This window comes from Eubalaena glacialis, chromosome 1 (assembly GCF_028564815.1).
Source record: "Eubalaena glacialis isolate mEubGla1 chromosome 1, mEubGla1.1.hap2.+ XY, whole genome shotgun sequence".
NCBI classification, from domain to species: domain Eukaryota; kingdom Metazoa; phylum Chordata; class Mammalia; order Artiodactyla; family Balaenidae; genus Eubalaena; species Eubalaena glacialis.
The window spans coordinates 60,685,191-60,704,347 of NC_083716.1; the positions used below are offsets into that span (position 1 = coordinate 60,685,191).

General features: G+C 36.0%; 1 protein-coding gene across 2 annotated transcripts in view; it reads right to left on the reverse strand.

Moving 5' to 3' along the window:
* ADK (adenosine kinase) overlaps positions 1 to 19,157 on the reverse strand; it is a 503,819-nt gene that overhangs the window by 19,305 nt on the left and 465,357 nt on the right. For both annotated transcript variants that reach the window (XM_061197296.1, XM_061197285.1), the window contains exon 10: positions 10,531 to 10,617. In XM_061197296.1, coding sequence (XP_061053279.1) covers positions 10,531 to 10,617 — 87 coding nt within the window. The remainder of the gene's footprint in view (positions 1 to 10,530; positions 10,618 to 19,157) is intronic.

Here is a 19,157-nt window from a genome sequence, read left to right on the forward strand (position 1 = left end):
AGATGTCAAATAACTTGTCCATAGTCCCACAACTAGTTAATGCCAGAACAAGGACTCAAATCCATGTCTTTTGACCCATTGTCTTAACCACTGTTTTATAATGTCTCTCTTAATGCTTATGTGCTTCCTTAAAAAAAATTCCTTATTCTGAGCCAGATGAAACGGGTTTCTGTTCCTTTGACCAAAGGAGTCTGATGAAATAGTGCCTTAAAGCCAAAGTATGGCTGCCCTACTAGATCCTGCACCCCTGCCCCTGCTTCCATGACAACGAGCTCCCTCACATAGTTGTCATTCTTAAGAAAATTGAATAGAACAAAATAAATTACTGTATTGTGGGGATTTTGAAATGCACATATATAAAACAGAATGATATATTATAATCATAAATCTATATCATTTCTTTTTCCTCTGTCTTTGAATACTTCAATATAGAATAGAGATTGAAATAAACTGTGAAAAACCAATTTCTTCCTCTACCTTCTGAAAAATTAAAAGAAGGAGCTCTGGTGGTGTCCACTTATGTAACAAAATTTTACAACCTGCTACTCCAAGGCTTAAAGGCTTAACTCAGGGTAGAATTTGGCTTATAACTATATAGCATTTCAAAGGCAAAGAAAACTCCCCATCACCTTCCACTGTTCTTTTTGACAGAGTCTGTTACTCCTAGGCTTTAGAATTGTTCATCCCTCAGACACCATCATTTTTATGAGTTATTTAGGCAAGCTGGGGCAGTAGTGCAAGAAAGCATGAGTTTACTGTAAGGCACTGAATAAATGATTGTAGATATGGGAAGAAGACTAATTTTAAATATAACGGTAAAACTTATTTTTAATAAATTTTCAGTTTTGTGCTCATCATCCTAGGTGACGTATTTCAACTGTGGTGTTTTTCTAGTCATTTGCAAGACAGCAGGTAGAGTGTTTATATGAATACCTTTCATCAAATTCAATAGCTAATACAGTTTCTCTAGAAGGTAAGCAACTTCTCAATCTGACCTGTGTCTTTTCCACAGTTGTTCAATCAACTTTTATCTTTAAGATGACGACTAACTTACAGCAGGCTAGAATATTTTAGATTCTTCTTTAATGAAGGAAGGTATTAAGAAAACAGGGGTGGCATTGACAGTTTTATGTGTCTAGGTCATTTAGGTTAAACATTTAAACTTAAATGTTTAATAAAGATGCTAACTGGGTATTTTTTCCTTTATAGGATGTGTTTTAAATATTTTATAATTGCTTTATCACTTCCTTAAAATTGAGTTTTCAGAAAAACCGTGTACTTCTGCCGATATGAGTACAGATCACTGTCTCTTTACATTGTGTTCTAGTGTTAGCCTAATTACTAGAATGAGAAAAAGTCTGAAAAACCTTTAGCCATTAAATTCATATATTTAACAAGTTACAACCTTGAAATCTTGCTCTACCTGAAAGCACCATTAAAAGTGCTTGACTATTATTACTAGAGGAAATTTTTAATAAAAGCTAATTAAGCTATGAAACTCCCAAATGGTTAACGGATTTTAGGGGCTAAATTTCTGGTACTTCTAATTATCCTCTGATGGCTTTACTTAGTGTTTCACAACCATGACAGATGACAATGAAAAACTGCAGTGAAATTCATCCACCCTGACACTGTGCTAAGCACCAGCTTCTCCCTCTCCAAGTAAAATCAATACTCTGAGTAAACACGTTTACAGCTTTATTAGGATGTCTTGCTTGTTCTGTAACAGCTACTTGAAGCTGTGGTAACAAATCGACTCAACTCAGTTAAACCTAGAGAGCTGGGTAAGAGGCCCATCGATAAGGCTGTTATAAAAATAAACTGCAGGAGATCAGAAAGCTGGAGCAAACAGTCTGGTAAATGTCAATATTTTCCCTTACAGAGGATGACAAAAACAGTGAGATTATGTGGAAAGTCTTTTCTTCCCCCTTAAAAATGTCTCTTGTTTCAACTGGATAAAGCATTTCTACTTTTTGTGTACAACTCTTCTGAATGAAATTTTTGCTTCCTAATGCCCATGTGCATCTGGAACAGGAAGCTGATGTAAATACTTGGTATTTCTCCTACCATTTCAGATTCTTTATTTTCCTTTATATAAAGAGGCTTATTTTGGTCTTCATTGACTTTATAAAATGACCTTATTCAAGTTACCTGGAATACCCGTGGTGGCTTAGTCTTACCTTCTTTTTATTAATGAAACAAAATTTCTGTCATCCACATTTGGGAGGTCATTTCAACACAGTGTTCACTCTTGCTATAATGTTGGTGAGACCTGATGTTGTACCTTCCAAATTAGGCCTTCCAAATTAATGCATTTAACAAGAGCAAACAGTGTTAGCTATAGTCAGGCTATATAACCTCTTGACGAGTGGTAGTACATAAAAATGTCTGCTACCTATTAGGAGCAAGCCTCCACAGTGGCTACAGCTCTACCAAACAAGAACTCACATACCCTCTTTTAGATGTTTACAGGTTGCTCAAAGAACTAACATATGGCAGGAAATTCCCACTTCAATTTGGCTGGCTTAGACTACCCAGATGTGACAAAGTAATGGTTTCCCCCTGCTGAAAAAGGCTCAGATGTAAACTTTTTTTTCCTTTCATTTTTTATGTAGTTTAGTTAGTAAAATTTTATTTTGTTTTGACTTCATATTGACTACCAACTAGTCATGAACTTAAGTAACAACTTGTGACTCATATGTTAGAAAACACAGATTTTTCTGGGAAAAGGAAATCAACAAACATTAAATTTTGAAATAACTTAAAAAGCTACTGTGCCTATCAGGGTAAGGTCTGACCTAGCAGGTATTTGCATAATGAAAACCAAAGCCTAAGTGGTGTCAGATGGTGTAGTGACTGACATGCACAGGAAGTCAATTCAGAGCAAAGGTTCCTTCACGACAGCTAAGCACAATACATCCTCCCACACAAAGTGAGCAACTGAGCAGTATGGTATAATATATAGGCAGTGGTCAGTGCTATAACAATGAGGATAACTTATCTGCTCTTTCTGGTGTATGAAAATGGAAACTTGCCAAACTGTATTAACATGGCATGGGATATTGCATTTGAATTAAAAAAAAAAATCCCAAACCAAAAAAACCTTTCTATGCCCCTAATTCAGGAAAGAAGCTCCTGAAGAGTACTAAGCAGTATGTTTTACTTGTATGGATAAGGTGCCCTTGCACCCCAACCCCTTTCAAAATACTGCTTTAAAGATCATTCCTCCTTACGGAACAAAAATGTTAGAATCTGAATTTTAAACCTAATGTGTGATCTCTTGATGTGGTTCCCAAAATAAAAGTTTAGCATATGCTTCTGTTTATTGTTAAAGTTAAACATCTTGGATACCCACATACCAAAAAAACTACATCAAAGGCTTCTATCCATTTGGGGTATCAACTCTTGACCTATATATTTCCAAAAGGCCTATATAACAGACTACTTAACTGACAATTTTCATTTGGGTTATGAACACATGTAATCACTGGATCATGAATTAATGAGCCAGGAGATCTGGCTTCTAGTATTGCATATTTACAATTAACTCCCTTTCCTCATCCATCAAATGGGGGCTTTTTAATAGACCATGTTAGGTTTTCATACCTAACATCAACTCATTCAAGAGAGTTGCTTTTTATGAGCAACCAGATAAAATGTGGATAGGGTCAAATGGGGATTTGTTTAATCTCATTTCATTCTGATTCAGATAAAACCTCATTTGAACATAGTTTCACTATTGAAAGTTTGAAAACCTGAAAACCAGAAACGTGATTTTAAAAAATACTCCCTTTCAGCATTAACATTTTAAGCAATATAATTAAAAACAAAAAGACTTACCAGGACAAAGTCATAGCTGCTAGAGTGTTAGAATAAGGAGATGACAGTAAGCTTATTTATGCCCTAATTCATAAGCAAGATAACTAATTTTGTTACTATTTAACTCAATTCAAAAACCTGTATTTGATCAACTGACAATTTCTCACAGCAGGGTGGTTCTAAAATTCAAAGAGCACTTGATGACAGAAACTGGTTTTAATTTTCCATTTATTTCATGGGATAGAAATAAAACATACATATCTTAATTTTATAAAATGTCAATGTAAACTGGATAATTAAATGAAAAATAAATTAAGATCCTGTGTTCATACCCCAGGTTTGGGAACTCATATCTGAAGTGAGAATAGCTGTAAATTTAGTAATTGCATTGATAATTTTTGTTTGTTTTATTCAGACCCCTGTTTATAGTAAATAGCCATATAACATCAGAGGTTACACTTCATACAAATTTTCATACAGTTTGGGAAGTTGTTTGTAATAACTTATGCACCATTGGTAAGACTTCTGCTAGGTCACAAGGTTGGCCAGGCTATGCATCAGTACTACCGACATGTGATTTCATTTATTTTGATTATATTAATTACAAAACCAATAAAGGCACATTGTAACAAATTCAAACATCTATGAGACAAGATTTTAAATTGAATACATTCAGCTTTACGAAAACTTACTATATTGCTCCTACCTTTTTTTCATTTTGCTACTGACTGATGAAATCTCTGTTAAGTCATTGATTGGCCCCAGTCTACAGACTAGTGTTGAGAAAAGCACTTTGGCTATTTTTCCTCACTTGGAGGGGAAGACAAGAGGATACTAATGGAATGGAATATAACAAAATCATCAGAGGTAAGAACTTTGGGGTCAAACTTTGAGTTTGAATCCTGGCTTTCACTGTGACCTTGGGCAAATTACTTAATCTCTCGAAACTCTGAGACCAGAGGAACTGTCCAGTTGAGCCTAGGCCCAGCTGCCAATTCACAGATTTGTGGAGCTAAAAAAATGGTTGTTGTTTTAGGTCACTAAGTTTTGAGGGTAGTGTGTTATGCAGCAAAACCTAACTGATACAGATTGGATGAATCTGACAGATAAGGCAGGTAAAATTGACCAAATCCATGTAAGAGCAGCTTGGACTGCTACTGGATTCAAGTGAGTTCCATTTGACTCACAAATATCGTAGGCCAGGAAACTGATATACATATATTTTGTCATATCACAATTCTGTCTAACAAAATTAACTTCAGGTATTTTGCTTGTGACATTTCTTCTGGCCCTCTGCTACTAAATGAAATCTTATAAATACCAACATTGTTTTCTTAGAATAAGCATTTCTTAATAACCATCAAATATAGGAGATGTAAGGTTCATATTTAAGTTCTGGGGTCTGATAGCCTCCATGGCTCAGACTGTCTCTGAATTATCCAAATCTCCAGAAGACAAAGTCTTTTGAATTCCATTATCTATTCACAATTGCTTCTAGATGGAGGCCATCCAGGATACTAGATCTTTGAGGGAACATTCCTGTTTGTGAAAAATTCCAGACTTTATCCTAAAATCATCCTGTATCCCATGTTAATGAAAGTTATTTCTCATTTTTGTCATGGCTTGAGGATCATCGTTACCTCTTTAGACCCACAAAGGCTTAAATAATCTTAGGCAAGACTCTTGAAATTTGGTCCTGGTCCAATGTCAACTCATCAAAATCTTTGGATGTGAAACATCAGAGTAGCATGGCGTGAAGCATCCTAAGACTGTGCAAGGTGTGAATCTCTCTTCCCTTTCCCCCTGTGTGAACTTGAGCTGCTGTCTGTGGTGTATTTCAAATTCCTAATGACCAAGTCAATCCCATACCTCATTTGATGGTTTTAAGGGAAACTGCTTAAGAAATCAAACACCAAAGATGTCCTGCTAGAGGTGAAAGACAGGGAAAGGGATCGTTGTTGCTGTGGGATGGGGTAGGAGTGTGCAGCAATCATCTTGGTTACCACCCACAAGTAAATCTTCTGCATACAGTGGGTCATATGAAGGTTTCGTTTTGGGGTGAAGAAGTGTGAGAAATGATATATTCAACACTCACCAAGTTATTTTCTAGTCCTCTGAGTTGACAGCAAAGGAAGGGGGTGGTGTAGGAAAAAAAATCAGAAGAATTCTACACCACTTCTTTGTACAGCACAATGAAGCAGCAGTTAAGAAGAATGGGAGAGTAAGTTACAAATGTTTGGGAATAAAAAGCAAGATGAGAATAGAAAACATAAACATAACTTAGAGATTCCCTCTGGTTCTCTGAAGTATAGACAGGTGCTATTTAAAAAGGAAGTAATATCCTTGCTCTGGTAATTTAAATCTTTTTTTTTTAAACAAAAAGTCTTTTCTGAACATGAATTAGAAAGTGAAATTAATGCTCCTTTTTCTTAGATGGGAAATAGGATAATTATTTACACTGTGATTGCTAAGTGGCCTTAAAAGTCATTTGCATATTGTAGGTAATATCGTTTAGGATAATACATTTTCCCTGATAAAGCTGTCATGAGAAATTTGAAAATAAAAGTATTAAAGGCAGCACAGTTACTTTACTATCATTCAAATAAACTATTCTAAGCTATATATGGCTCTTAACATTTAATGAAGCTTTTTTAAACCTAAGAATGTTGGTCCTTGGGTAAGGTCTCTAGTCTTTTTTCTGAGAGTTATATGTATGTGCCTGGGTATAATCTGTCAAAGGTGTACTCACTTTTAGTCTAAAGATGATTTGTAGGTCTAGTTCATATTCCTACAGCTGCCATAAAACATACAACTAAATCATATTAGATTAACACAGGCTGGTATTGACAGCTCACTGGGAACATATTGATTAGGTCTCCTTTCATGTTATTTGTTATGATTTTTCTTCTCAGTTTCATTTACTGGGAAGACACAGGGGAAGAGATTTCACAGGGAACAATGACAGTGCCTGTCACAAAATGTTCTCAATGTTTCCATTTGTTACTATGGCAGTGACAAAGAGGGTTCCAAATGAAAAGGCAGACCTGCTGTGACAAAGCACAGCAGGACAACAGGAAGAAATTTTCTACTGACCTGGGAAATTAGGAAATCATACTTAGAGATTATAGAATTGTCTCCATTTCCAAGGGTACAATCGTGGCGCTTTGGCTTTTGAGGGAGAATGTGAAAAGGGTAGTTCCATCAGGGCTGGCTAGTGACAAGTAAAGGGCAGACATTAGAAAGTGTTTAAGATCTCCAAATAGAACAAGGAGGTACGCTTGTAGAGGTTAGAGGGATTTGTCACTGTCACCAAACCCTCAAGATGGAACTATGAATTTAATTTATGTTCATTTGGGGTACTCATTTTAAAATTATACATGAAAATCTATGATGTAGTCATGTATCTCTTATGTGGCTAATAAGAACGCATGGCACTCTGGTATTGGGATATGTAATATCAGCACATGGTAGGTGAAGTCATGGTTTACCTAAGAACTTGAAATTGGGACTGGAATATAGTTATGCAAAGTCACAAAAGAAAGAAATGCTTGTAAGCCAGCAAAACTTGAAAGTAATAGGAGGAATATATTAACCATCTAAAGATAAAATGTGTCAATCAGAAAGGAGATACGTTAATCAGGCAATAAAGCAAAGAAAAAGAAACTACATAGTAAACGCAAAAGTTGCCATTGCCTCTCCATTCATGATCAAGGTAGAGGAGTATGCTTCAAAAGATAGAGTATTTCCAATCCTCCTAGAAAGCCTTTCCCTGGTGTAGAGATGGGAGTAGGGGATTTCAGCCAATGGATTTTAGAGTATTTCCAACTAACCAGACAATCTCTATTGTAAGATGGATGTATCAGCCTGGTGCTATTAAACAGTTGATTCATATAGCTCCCTGTATTCGGATTCCATGCTGACCAAGCGAGTTTATGATCTGGCTTTCTGTATCTCTGTAGTGCAATCAATTCTACTGCTTAGCAAAAAGCTCCCGGTTCAAACTCACCGGAGATTACAGTCCTTCGATTCTCTTTCCTTTCACTTTCTTTTCTGCAACAATCTTACCCCAGAGTCCTAAGAATCCTATCATGTAACAAAAGCTCCTGTTCAATAAATGAAGTCATCTATTCAGTCAATAGGAAGATTCTCTCTGGCAAAACCAGCTTTTGTTAGTAAGGCTGGTCTGTGGTTCTGAGTCCTAATGGTGAGATTTCCCTAAAAGTTTAGAGAAGCAGTACAGTTCAGACTGCCTGGGTCTGAATCCTGGCTCTGCTACTTTCTAGCTATGAGAATTTGGGCAAGTTATCTAACCCCTCTGTGTCTCAGTTTTCTCATCAGTAAAATGGGGTTAAAAATAACCTACTTCAAGGAGCTTTTATGAACATTAAACGAGTTAATTTATGTAAAGTGCCTAAGATATCAATTGGCTAGTAGGTGCTGCATAAATGTTATCTATGCTATTACTATATAGCTTGATGTACATAGACAGAATGTGCTGAACATGCCAGCATAAGTATTCCTTGTTAATATGACATTAGAGTATTCATCTCATTGCATGACTCAGTCCTTCAGGATCTGAATATCCTGGGAACCGATGACAGTAGGGTTAAAATGAGAAAAATGTCTACTTAATTGAGGTTTTACCAGTAAAGTTCTGCCTAGTTTCAGCTTGACTTCCACTTTCTCTATACTGATTTCAACAGTGTGTAGTGAAATCCAGGGTATGATGAAAGTGAATAAAGTGAGGAAGCTGCCAACGTATTACAAAAGGGGTTGGCAAACCATAGCCTGAGAGCCAAATCCAGCCCATGCTCTGTTTTTATACAGCTGGAGAGCGAAGAAAGGTTTTTACATTTTTAGAGTACTGCAAAAAACCAAAAACAAAACAAAAAGCAAGCAAGAAAACAACTAGAAGAATATGCAGTATACGGCTTGCAAAGCCTAACGTATTCACTGCCTGGCCCTTTAGGAAAAAAGGTTTGCAGATCCCTGTTCCACACTCTTTCCTTTTTACTTACCTCACTGTACCCCAAGAATAAGTATATAAATGAGGCTGGGTTAAGTAGAGTGAGATAAGAAAGAGGCTGAAAATCCTGTAACAAAGAGCCCAAGGGCTTTGAATGATATAGTTCATTTATCACTCTAACTGTAATACAAATGGCTAGCTAGCTGTTCCTATTTTAGTATCCTAAGAATGACTTCTCTCTTCCTCAAAAAGTCTATATATTCCTACCTCATAGTGGAAGCATTACAGGTAGTTAGGGATCTATAAAGGAATCTGTTGTTGCAAGGCCAGGAAGCCCCAGGCCTCAGGCCCAGGAGCAGTGGCTAATTAGGTCACCATCGTATCTATGACAGCCTCAGGATGTACCCAACTAAATAGCAAAGAAAGAGAATACTTACTGTTTTAAGTATTTTAAAGTGCTTAAATAATACACACACAGGTTACAAATTTAAAAGTTTCTGTACTAAGATTCCTGGTTTAACCAATTTCTAACCAGGAAATCAATAGTGTCTCCTTAATGTATTGCAGAATTTGGCCCAATTCTGGATAAGGTATTTTTAGGCTACATGGGTTTACAGTTCTGAAGCGGTATGGAATAGGAAAAATAGCTGCAAAATAATCAATGATGAAGCCTTTCAGAGCAAAGGAATAAAAGATGCGTGCGTGACAGTAAAGTAGAACATTATTTGTTGTATGTACTCTTTCCAAAAAAGATGGCATGGGGCATGCTACCAGTCTAATGGTAAACAGCTCATTTAAGACTAGGCATGAAAAGTTTCAAAGAAAGAAACATGAAAAATTTATGCTAGTGAACATTAAAATAAAAGAATATAAATATTTTAAATAACACTAAGTTCAAACCATTATACAGTCTTAAATAAGTTTCCCATAATTCAACTTATCTTCCAAGGGAAGGAAGACAAGGGTCAGCTCCATTTGCCTTTTTTTCCTTGTCTTGCTTGATGTTATGAGAAATAAAGATCAGGAGGGACTCTTCTGGGCTATCACTCAGGAGTCTAAAGCTTTCTAGAGATCTTAACCTAGATTAACTACACTTAGCTAGAAGGAGTTCAGACATATGAAAAGAACTTTTGAATCCGATTTTAGATCAATCTAAGTTATCAAGCCAAAACTCTTCCAGTTGTCTTGATCTTATTTTTGACTACTCACTCTGAAAATGACTTTGTTTTTATAAATTGTGCCAGTTCTTATTGAACCTTAATGAGACAAAAATTTAACCCTTCCTGGTACAATAAACATCCAACTATTATGTTAGAAACAGATGTTTTAACTAAAGGATATAATCCAAAGACATCATCCTTAGCTATTAGCGTACTATTAATATTCACAATGTGTTTTAAAGAACAACAATTTGTTAACATTTAAGCCTGAAGGGCTATGAATATACTATGTACTGTCTTGATGCAGCCTGTTTATGCAATATTCTGACAGACACAATTAATCTTGTGAAAATGACTGGGATATAGCGTAACAGTAAATTATCTTTAAGCCCAAAATACATATTTTCCTGTAGTAATATACCCTCATAACACAATGATAGTAGCATATGGAAAAAACATCAGGAATTAATTATTTAAAAGCAGAAATTAAAAGTTACTATATTTATAAATCTTGGCTATGTGGCAGAGACAGGGTTAAAGGAAATGTTTAACTTGTAAGTAAGTATGAAATAAATGAGTCTGTACCTCCAACAAATGCATCTCCAGCTCCATTGGTATCAACAATTTCTTTCTGGTCTTGATCCAAGACAGCAAAAGCGGTGACTTCACTTTCTGCAATTAGAGCCAAAGAAAGGCAGACTGACTTCTCTTTGTAAACACTCAATATACAAACTCACCCAGGAAAGCTTGAAGCTCCTACATCAGCCAAAGAGAGAGACAGAACATGAGGCCCATATTCTGTACATGAGCACTTGGGAACCAAGGTGAAAAGCCATCTGTAAGCAATGCTTTTTGGTATTTTCAGCATACAGATGTTGTATGTGTTTTGTTAGAGTTATACTTAGGTAGTTCACATTTTTGAGGAACAACTGTAAATGGTAGCAGTACCTTTTTGAACAGTAAAAATACGTGAACAGAAACTATGAGCTAAAGGAAGTATTAAGCACTAGATCATGGATCTCTAATAAAGCATCAAGCCTGGCTACATTCCTGGCAATGAAATCTTGGATATAGTTAAAGAGTTGTAAATTTTAAAAATACAAATAATGAGTCTTGAGTGCTTCTCTATAGAAAATCACAATGGCACAATAAAAATATAACTACTATTCTGAATAATACTTGATGCCAATGTCAAGGATTACTGATATTAGTTGGCTTATTACAGATAACCTAATCTGGTTACTTTTTACAACGGAGTCACTATTTCCTCCAAACTATCAGTCAAATAACAAAAGGGAAAGCTACCACTGAATGCATGGGCAGAACAAAATGGACAGTGCAATAAGCTCTTGTCTTACAGCAGTCTGGACCAGGGCTTGGTTGTTTTGACTACAGAGTAACCTAATACACTACTTTAAACCTGGCACATGACAGTGGAATGGCATTACAGTAGTCTCCGTTATCCACAGTTTTGCTTTTTGCGGTTTCAGTTACCCGCGGTCAGCTAAAGTCTGAAAATATTATGTGGAAAATTCCAGAAATAAACAATTCATAAGTTTTAAGTTCCACACCATTCTGAATACCGTCCCAATCCATCCTGCCCTGGATATGAATCATTCCTACGTATGCCGCCTGTTAAGTCACTCAAGTAGCCACCTCGGTTATCAGATTGACTGTCACCGTACTGCAGTGCTTGTGCTCAAGTAACCTTTATTTTACTTACTAATGGTCCCAAAGCACAAGAGTGGTGATGCTGGAGATTTGGATATGCCAAAGAGAACCCATAAAGTGCTTCCTTTAAGTGAAAAGGTGAAAGTTCCCGACTTAATGAGGAAAGAAAAAAATATTATATGTTGAGGTTGCTAAGATCTACAGTAAGAATGAAGCTTCTATCTGTGAAATTGTGAAGAAGGAAAAAGAAATTTGTGTTAGATTTGATGTCGCACCTCAAACTGCAAAAGTTATGGCCAGAGTGTGTGACAAGTGCTTAATTAAGATGGAAAAGGCATTAAGTTTTGGGGTGGAGGACATGAACAGAAAATTTATTCCTATTGACGGCAACGTGCTGCGCCAGAAAACACTGAGCCTATAGGAACACTTCAGCAAGGGATCCCCTGAAACAAGTGACAGCCAAGCCATTTACTGCAAGTAAAGGATGGTTACACAGATTCAGTAAAAGATTTGGACTGAAAAATATAAAAATTATTGGAGAGGCTGTGTCTGCCGATGAAGAAGCTACTGCCACATTTCTGGCAGTGCTGAAGGAGTTGATTAAGGAGATAGCATACCATCCAAAGCAAGTCTTCAAAGGTGATGAAACTGGGCTCTTCTGGAAGAAGATGCCCAATAGAAGCTACATTCATAAAAGTGCAAAGGAGGCACAAGGGCACAAAACATGGAAGGACAGATGAACTCTGGTACTATGTGGCAACACTGCAGGGCATATGATAAAGCCAGGCGTGGTGTGCGTAGTGTTCAGGGTGAAGAACCCATGTGCTCTCAAAAACAAAACCAAAAATTATCAGAAATCATGGGTGACAGTTATCTCATTTATGGGATGCTTCCACCAATGCTTCATCCCAGAAGTGAAAAAATAGTTGGAAGAAGAAAGGGTGGAACTTAAAGTCCTATTAATAACAGATAACGTACCTGGTCATCCTGAATTGTTATAAACGTGAAAATGTTGAGGTTGGAATTTTATCTCCAAATACAACTTCACTGCTTCACCCTTTTTACAAGGGCATCATTCAGTTTGTTCAGGTCACATACACCCACCCTGTATTTGATCACATTTGATCAGCAATTGATGCAGACTCTAATCTGGACACAATGCAGTGCTAGAAATCATTCATTATTACTGACACAATAACATTCATCAAAGCTGCAGTGGATGAATTAAAACCAGAAATTGTAAAGGCCTGCAGTCATGAATGATTTTAAAGGCTTCCTGGGGATCAGTGAAGTTAGGAAAATCATTCACACAGTAAGAAGGATTTGCCAAGATGCTTGATGAAGAAGCAGAACACATCAAAGACCATGGAGAAATGTTAACAAATGAGAAAGTGGAAGAACTTGTTGAGTCATCTACAGAGGAAGAGAAAGATGATGAAGAAGAAAGTGAAGCAGAACCAGCAACTCGGACATTACCAAAATCTGCTGAAGTGTTTCAAATTGCATAGACTTTAAAGGACAAAATTAGGGAATAAGATCCTTGGATGGAATGCAGCATTAAAGTCACCCTTATAATCACTGAAGGATTCAACCTCTGTAGCAAAACACTGATGAGTTAAAAAGAGACAACTTCTAATTACAATGTTCTTCCAAAAGGTTTCAGTGAAACAAATAAACAAACACAAACAAAAACCCTTCAACTATTGAGGATGCCCAACCATGGACATCATCTGCTGCTGATATCCAACCATCGACATCATCATGGCTTGATGATTCTCCTTCTGACGTTATCATCAGAAGGTCAATGTTACCCTAATGATACATCACAATATCTGTGTCATTCACCTCACCTCATTTCATCACACAGGCATTGTATCATATCCTATCATCATAAGAAGGGTGAGTACAGTACAATAAGATAATTTGAGAGAGAGAGACCACATTCACAAATTTTTTTTTTTTTTTTTTTGGCCATGCCGTGTGGTATGCAGGATCTTATTTCCCCAACCAGGGATGGAAACCTGGTCCCCTGCAGTGGAAGCGTGGAGTCCTAACCACTGGACCACCAGGCAATTCCCATCACATAATTTTTATTACAGTATATTATTATAATTGTTATATTTTATTATTAGTCATTGTTGTTAATCTCTTACTATGCCTAATTTATAAATTAAACTTTATCATAGGTATGTATGTACAGAAGAAAAACAACATAGTATATATAGGGTCTGGTACTATCCACAGTGTCAGGAACCCAATGGGGGTTTTGGAACATATTCCCTGCAGGTAAGGGAGACTACTGTATCTGTGATGAAATCTGGCCTAGAGGACATTTGTAACAGACTGAATAGTGCTTTTCATTGGTGTCTGGAACTTCTGAAACCACAAATTTGCATCCTTTATGGGGACAAATGTGGCCAAAGAGCTATAAACTTCAATCTCATCTAAGATCAAGAAGGAGAGAAAAGGAAATCTTGGAAACTTTAAGGTCTTAATAAAGAATCTAAGACTCTCAAAAAGCATGTTCTGTCTGCCTTTTGCTACCTGCTACTAATGGATACTTTCAACAAGAGATAAACAAAGTAATGATAATGAAAAAAAGATCCTCTGGAAAGATTGATATTCAAGAAGAGGACTCATTCACTTAGTGATGCCTTTTGACTGTAGATGCTAAGAAGATTCCATATTAGAAGTACCTATTTAAACTCTTTAAGTACTACCTTTCCACACTTTGTAACACCAGACCTACATGAAGTTGACAAGATTTTGATTAATTGGAAGTTAAGGCATAAATATCCAGGATTAAATTTTCTAGGGAGTATGCAGTACAGACTGCTACGCAGGCCAAAAAGATATACGCAGACTTTATTAGAAATAATTAGGAAAGGAAAGGGCTACAGTCTGGTTTAGGGAAAGGTCTGTAACATAAATATTTATAAAGAAATCTGATTTTATTACTTCCAAGTACAAGTCATACTATAAAGGGAATTAACAACTATAAACTAAGAACAAACAGGCGCTAAACAAGTAAAATGAGCTAAGTTAATGAAACCATTACCATTTATAATAAGGTTATATTATGTAATAATATAACATATCTATAAAACATTTTAGGTAATATAAGAATTAATTCCTGGATTACAGATTAAAATAATCACATATAAATGATAAGTAAGCTGCAATTAGATATAATTCCTTGAGTTCTTTGTTTAAAAAAGTTATTGATTTTTGATTGGATAAATCTTTATTTATGAATAAAACCTAATTCACAATGGAAGAGTTTATCTGAATTTTGTTCTTAAGAATCATGACTTTTTGTCTAAATTAGCAAAAATTCTAAATGAATGCAGCTTTACTCCACTTTTTTCTGGATATATGTGTAGATCCTTGAAATCCTTTATCCTTAGGTGTCATATGAAGTTCAATTTCCTGAAACATAAAGTAGAAATATTTTCCACTTTTTGTACTTATTAATTCAAATAAATATATAAGAATATTAAGAATGTAAAAAGAGCTGTCATAAATTGGTACACAGTCCAGGCTCTATTATCTTCTGCATCCAGAGAGCTATATTATGAGAACTCCTTTCAAAATAATAACGCTGAAAATCTGCAACATCTTGAATGGTGTTCCAAATCATTGAAAAGGGATTAAACAATGTTCAATAATATTCAAGTTCAATTATGTTTTTGGTACATTCTTATTTTGAAATACAATGATCTAAGCTGGTTTACAGAATTATTAAAAAAACTCCCACAAACTAAGTAAATGGTATTCACCAGCATGACCCATTCCATAGCCTTCTAGTCAATTTATTGTATGAACATACGAAGTACCTAACTAAATCTTAAGACACACTTATAGGCATGGGCATTATTCAGCCAATGAGGCCCAAGACACTCACATCACTGTTACTGGGACCTTGTTTTCTTAGGTGTGAAACGGGACTGGAGTAGCTGTGGGAACAAGTAGCAAAAATAGCTTTCTGCCTTAGTTATAGAAAAATGACACTTAGTTCTGATCAAGTACTTCTACTCAAGAGCTTAAGATAAGTAAGTGCCATTGTCTCTTCCCAAATTCTTTATAAAGTGAGAAGGAAAAGGATTGGGAATAATTATTATTCTTATTTTCCAGACTTCTACAACAGCACAAAATCATGAGCTTCCCCAAGCAGACAGGAAACAAACACTAACAATTCAGCTGATAACAGATTTGCTTAGTGTCATTTATTGGATAAGACCCTCATGGCATCTTCACTCAGAACAATGAAATTTAATGTACTTAAAATACAAAATAATAAAAATCAAACAGTCTCTGGACAGTTTATACAAACAGGTAATTTACTCTTCACTTTACTGTGACATAAGCCTTACTACCCAGTCTCTTAAGAGGCCAGTCTGGCTAGAATCAACTATAATGTTAAGTCGTTTATAGTAGAGATGGTTAGTTCATACAAATGCCACAATATCTAACTGAAAAAAAAAAAAATAAATCCACTCATTCAATGCCAAACAATTAGACTAAATGTTCCTGCAGCTTTACTGCTACCAAACTAACTATACATTTTAGTACTGTATACACACACAGTCTCAAGATAATTAATATCCTTAGGAAATTTTGTTCAAGGTATATTAAAGTGCCATGTGTTGTCACTGTCTTACTGATGTCACCTCTAAATTGTAGTGAAGATATAACTGAAGAGGATACAAAGCAGGACGAGAAGCAGATAGGCAAGTGTTTTTCAGCCTCAAGGTAGACTGTAGTCACCACCTCTACCACTGCCTCTGATGAGCATTACCAGCCATGGAAAAAAACAGAAAACTGATGGCAAAAACTTCACCAGAAAGTGACAAGTACGACTGTTTAAAAACCAGAACTCCTAAGATTCTGAAAAGTGGCTCCTGCACCTTGGTGATTTCTTATAATGAGGTATTTCCAGGGTATTAATGTTTTTGTTTGCTTTTTAAAAAATTTAATTAATTAATTAATTAATTTTTGGCTGCGTTGGGTCTTCGTTGCTGTGTGCAGGCTTTCTCTAGTTGCGGCGAGCGGGGGCTACTCATCGTTGTGGTGCACAAGCTTCTCATTGAAGTGGCTTCTCTTGTTGTGAAGCGTGGGCTCTAGGAGCATGAGCTTCAGTAGTTGTGGCACATAGGCTCAGGAGTTGTGGCTCGCAGGCTCTAGAGCGCAGGCTCAGTAGTTGTCGCACACGGGCTTAGTTGCTCCGTGGCATGTGGGATCTTCCCAGACCAGGGCTCGAACCCATGTCCCCTGCACTGGCAGGCGGATTCTTAACCACTGAGCTACCAGGGAAGCCCTGCTTGTTTTTTATTAACCTTTTTTTGGGGGGATAATTTTAAACAAGCAGAAAAGTTTGAAGAAAAATACAGAGAACTCCCATGTAACGTTTATCCAGATTTACCAGTTTTTCATTTTGTCACAATTTATCAGTCCTCCTATATATACATACATATTTATTTATTCTTTCAAGCCATTTGAGCATAAGTTGCATATATCATGTCCTTTACTCCTTAATAATTTATTTTATTTGGTGTATTTCCTAAGAACAAACATATGCTTTTAGGTAACCATTGTATAGTTGATAAATTTAAAAACTTAATATTGTTATTTCATCTAATCTATACTCCATATTCCAATTTTGTTAATTGTCCTAATGTCTTTTATAGCAATTTTTTTCATCCAGTACAGGATGCAGTCCAGAACCACATACTTTTAGTTGTGCTTGTTTTTTTAAAAAATTTAACCTTTTAACTTTTACTATAGGTAATGCATAACTATAGTCCCCAAATATAAATATGTGAAAATATATGGTACAACCACCCTTCTCCTCTTATCTCTCCCATTCATCCAGTTTCTAGCCCCACTATTTTTCAATCTGGTTATCACTGTTATTGCTTCCCTGTATATCCTTCCACAATTTCTCTATGCACATATAAGCAAAACATTCTTCTTTTTCTCCTTTTTATTTTAAACAACAAAAAAAAGTATCATACTATATGCACGCTGTTCTGGACCATGTTTTTTCATTTGGAGATCTTTTTATATTGGTAAACAAAGAATGTCATTATTTTTAATGACTGCGTAATAGTCCACTGGATGGATATACTATAATTTACTTAAGTAGTCCCTTATTGATGAACTTTTAGGCTATTTTCAATCTTCTGTTATCACAAACAATGTTTCAAAGCACTAATGCTTTTATTTTAAGTAGACTCTAAATTTAATTATTTTACTTAATAGCCAAGTCAAGAATATCATTCCTACTTTATACTGGGAACTGACACAAAGAAATTAAGTTGTTATACAAACAGCATGAAATATGCCTGTGTCACAGAACAGGGAAAAAAAAGAGAATCCAGGAAATGCTTTTTCTTTTCATTGGGATACACATATCAGGATATGAGCAAAGACACCCTAATCAGACTGCCCTAATAAACAGGATAATGAAACAGATGACAAATTCTGCTAATAATAGAGATTTATAGAACAATCCTAATTAACAAGGACTTTTGGGGGAAATGAAGAGCTCTGGGTTAATTTAATTTTCTGGTTAACTAAAGAAAAAGCAGAAAGTCTTTTTAGTTGGAAATCTTTCTAAATGTACTAATATAATAACATACCATGACATCCTTGCTTTAATTAGTTTAGTTTATTGAACTCAATGAAAATTTTCTTTGATAATAGAGAATCCTACAGCACATGTTAATGTCATTATTCTGAACATCGATTCTTATTGTAGTTCCAAAAGTATAAGTGCTTTCATGAAAGGCAGAATAAATGGAATGATGGCAAGTACACCGGATTAGGACTCAAAAGACCCACGGTTTGAGTCTGGTTTTTGTTCAGCTACTTTATTCAACAAATACTTATTAAGAGCTTATCATGTGTCAGGACCTCTGTCAGAGGAGAATACAGATGTGAATAGGACAAACAAAAACCCTGCTCTCACAGGATCTACATTCTAGTGAGGATAGATAATATATAACTAACACAAAAATGAAGAAGATAATTTGAGATAACAATAAATGCCATGAAGGAAATAAAACAGATGATAAAGTATGACTGGGGAGGAGGGTTAATTTAGATGGGTGTTACTTCCTCACTGAGGAGGTGATGTTGCAAGAAGGAGCCAGCCATGTGAAGATCCAGGGGTGGAATATTCAAGTGCAGAGGCCCTGGGCTAGCAACAAGCTTGGTGAGCTAGGCCTGTTTAAGGTTAAGAAGGCCACTGTAACTAGAGTACAGTGAGTATGTGGAGATCAAATTTGTGTGTGTGTGTGGGCGGGGGTGGGGGAGAAGAGCTGGTAGAATTTCATTCTATGTAATAAAAAGGGAAACCACTGGAAGGTTTTAAAGAGAGGAGTGACACGATCCCATTGTCAAAAGAGATTGTTCTGGCAGCCTTATAGAGAATGGACTGAATGGTGGGAGTTGGGAACGGAGTCTAAGATGCTACTTAACCAAGAGACCTTATACAAGTCACAGTGTAACTTAAACTCTGTCTTACTGCTCAGAAAATG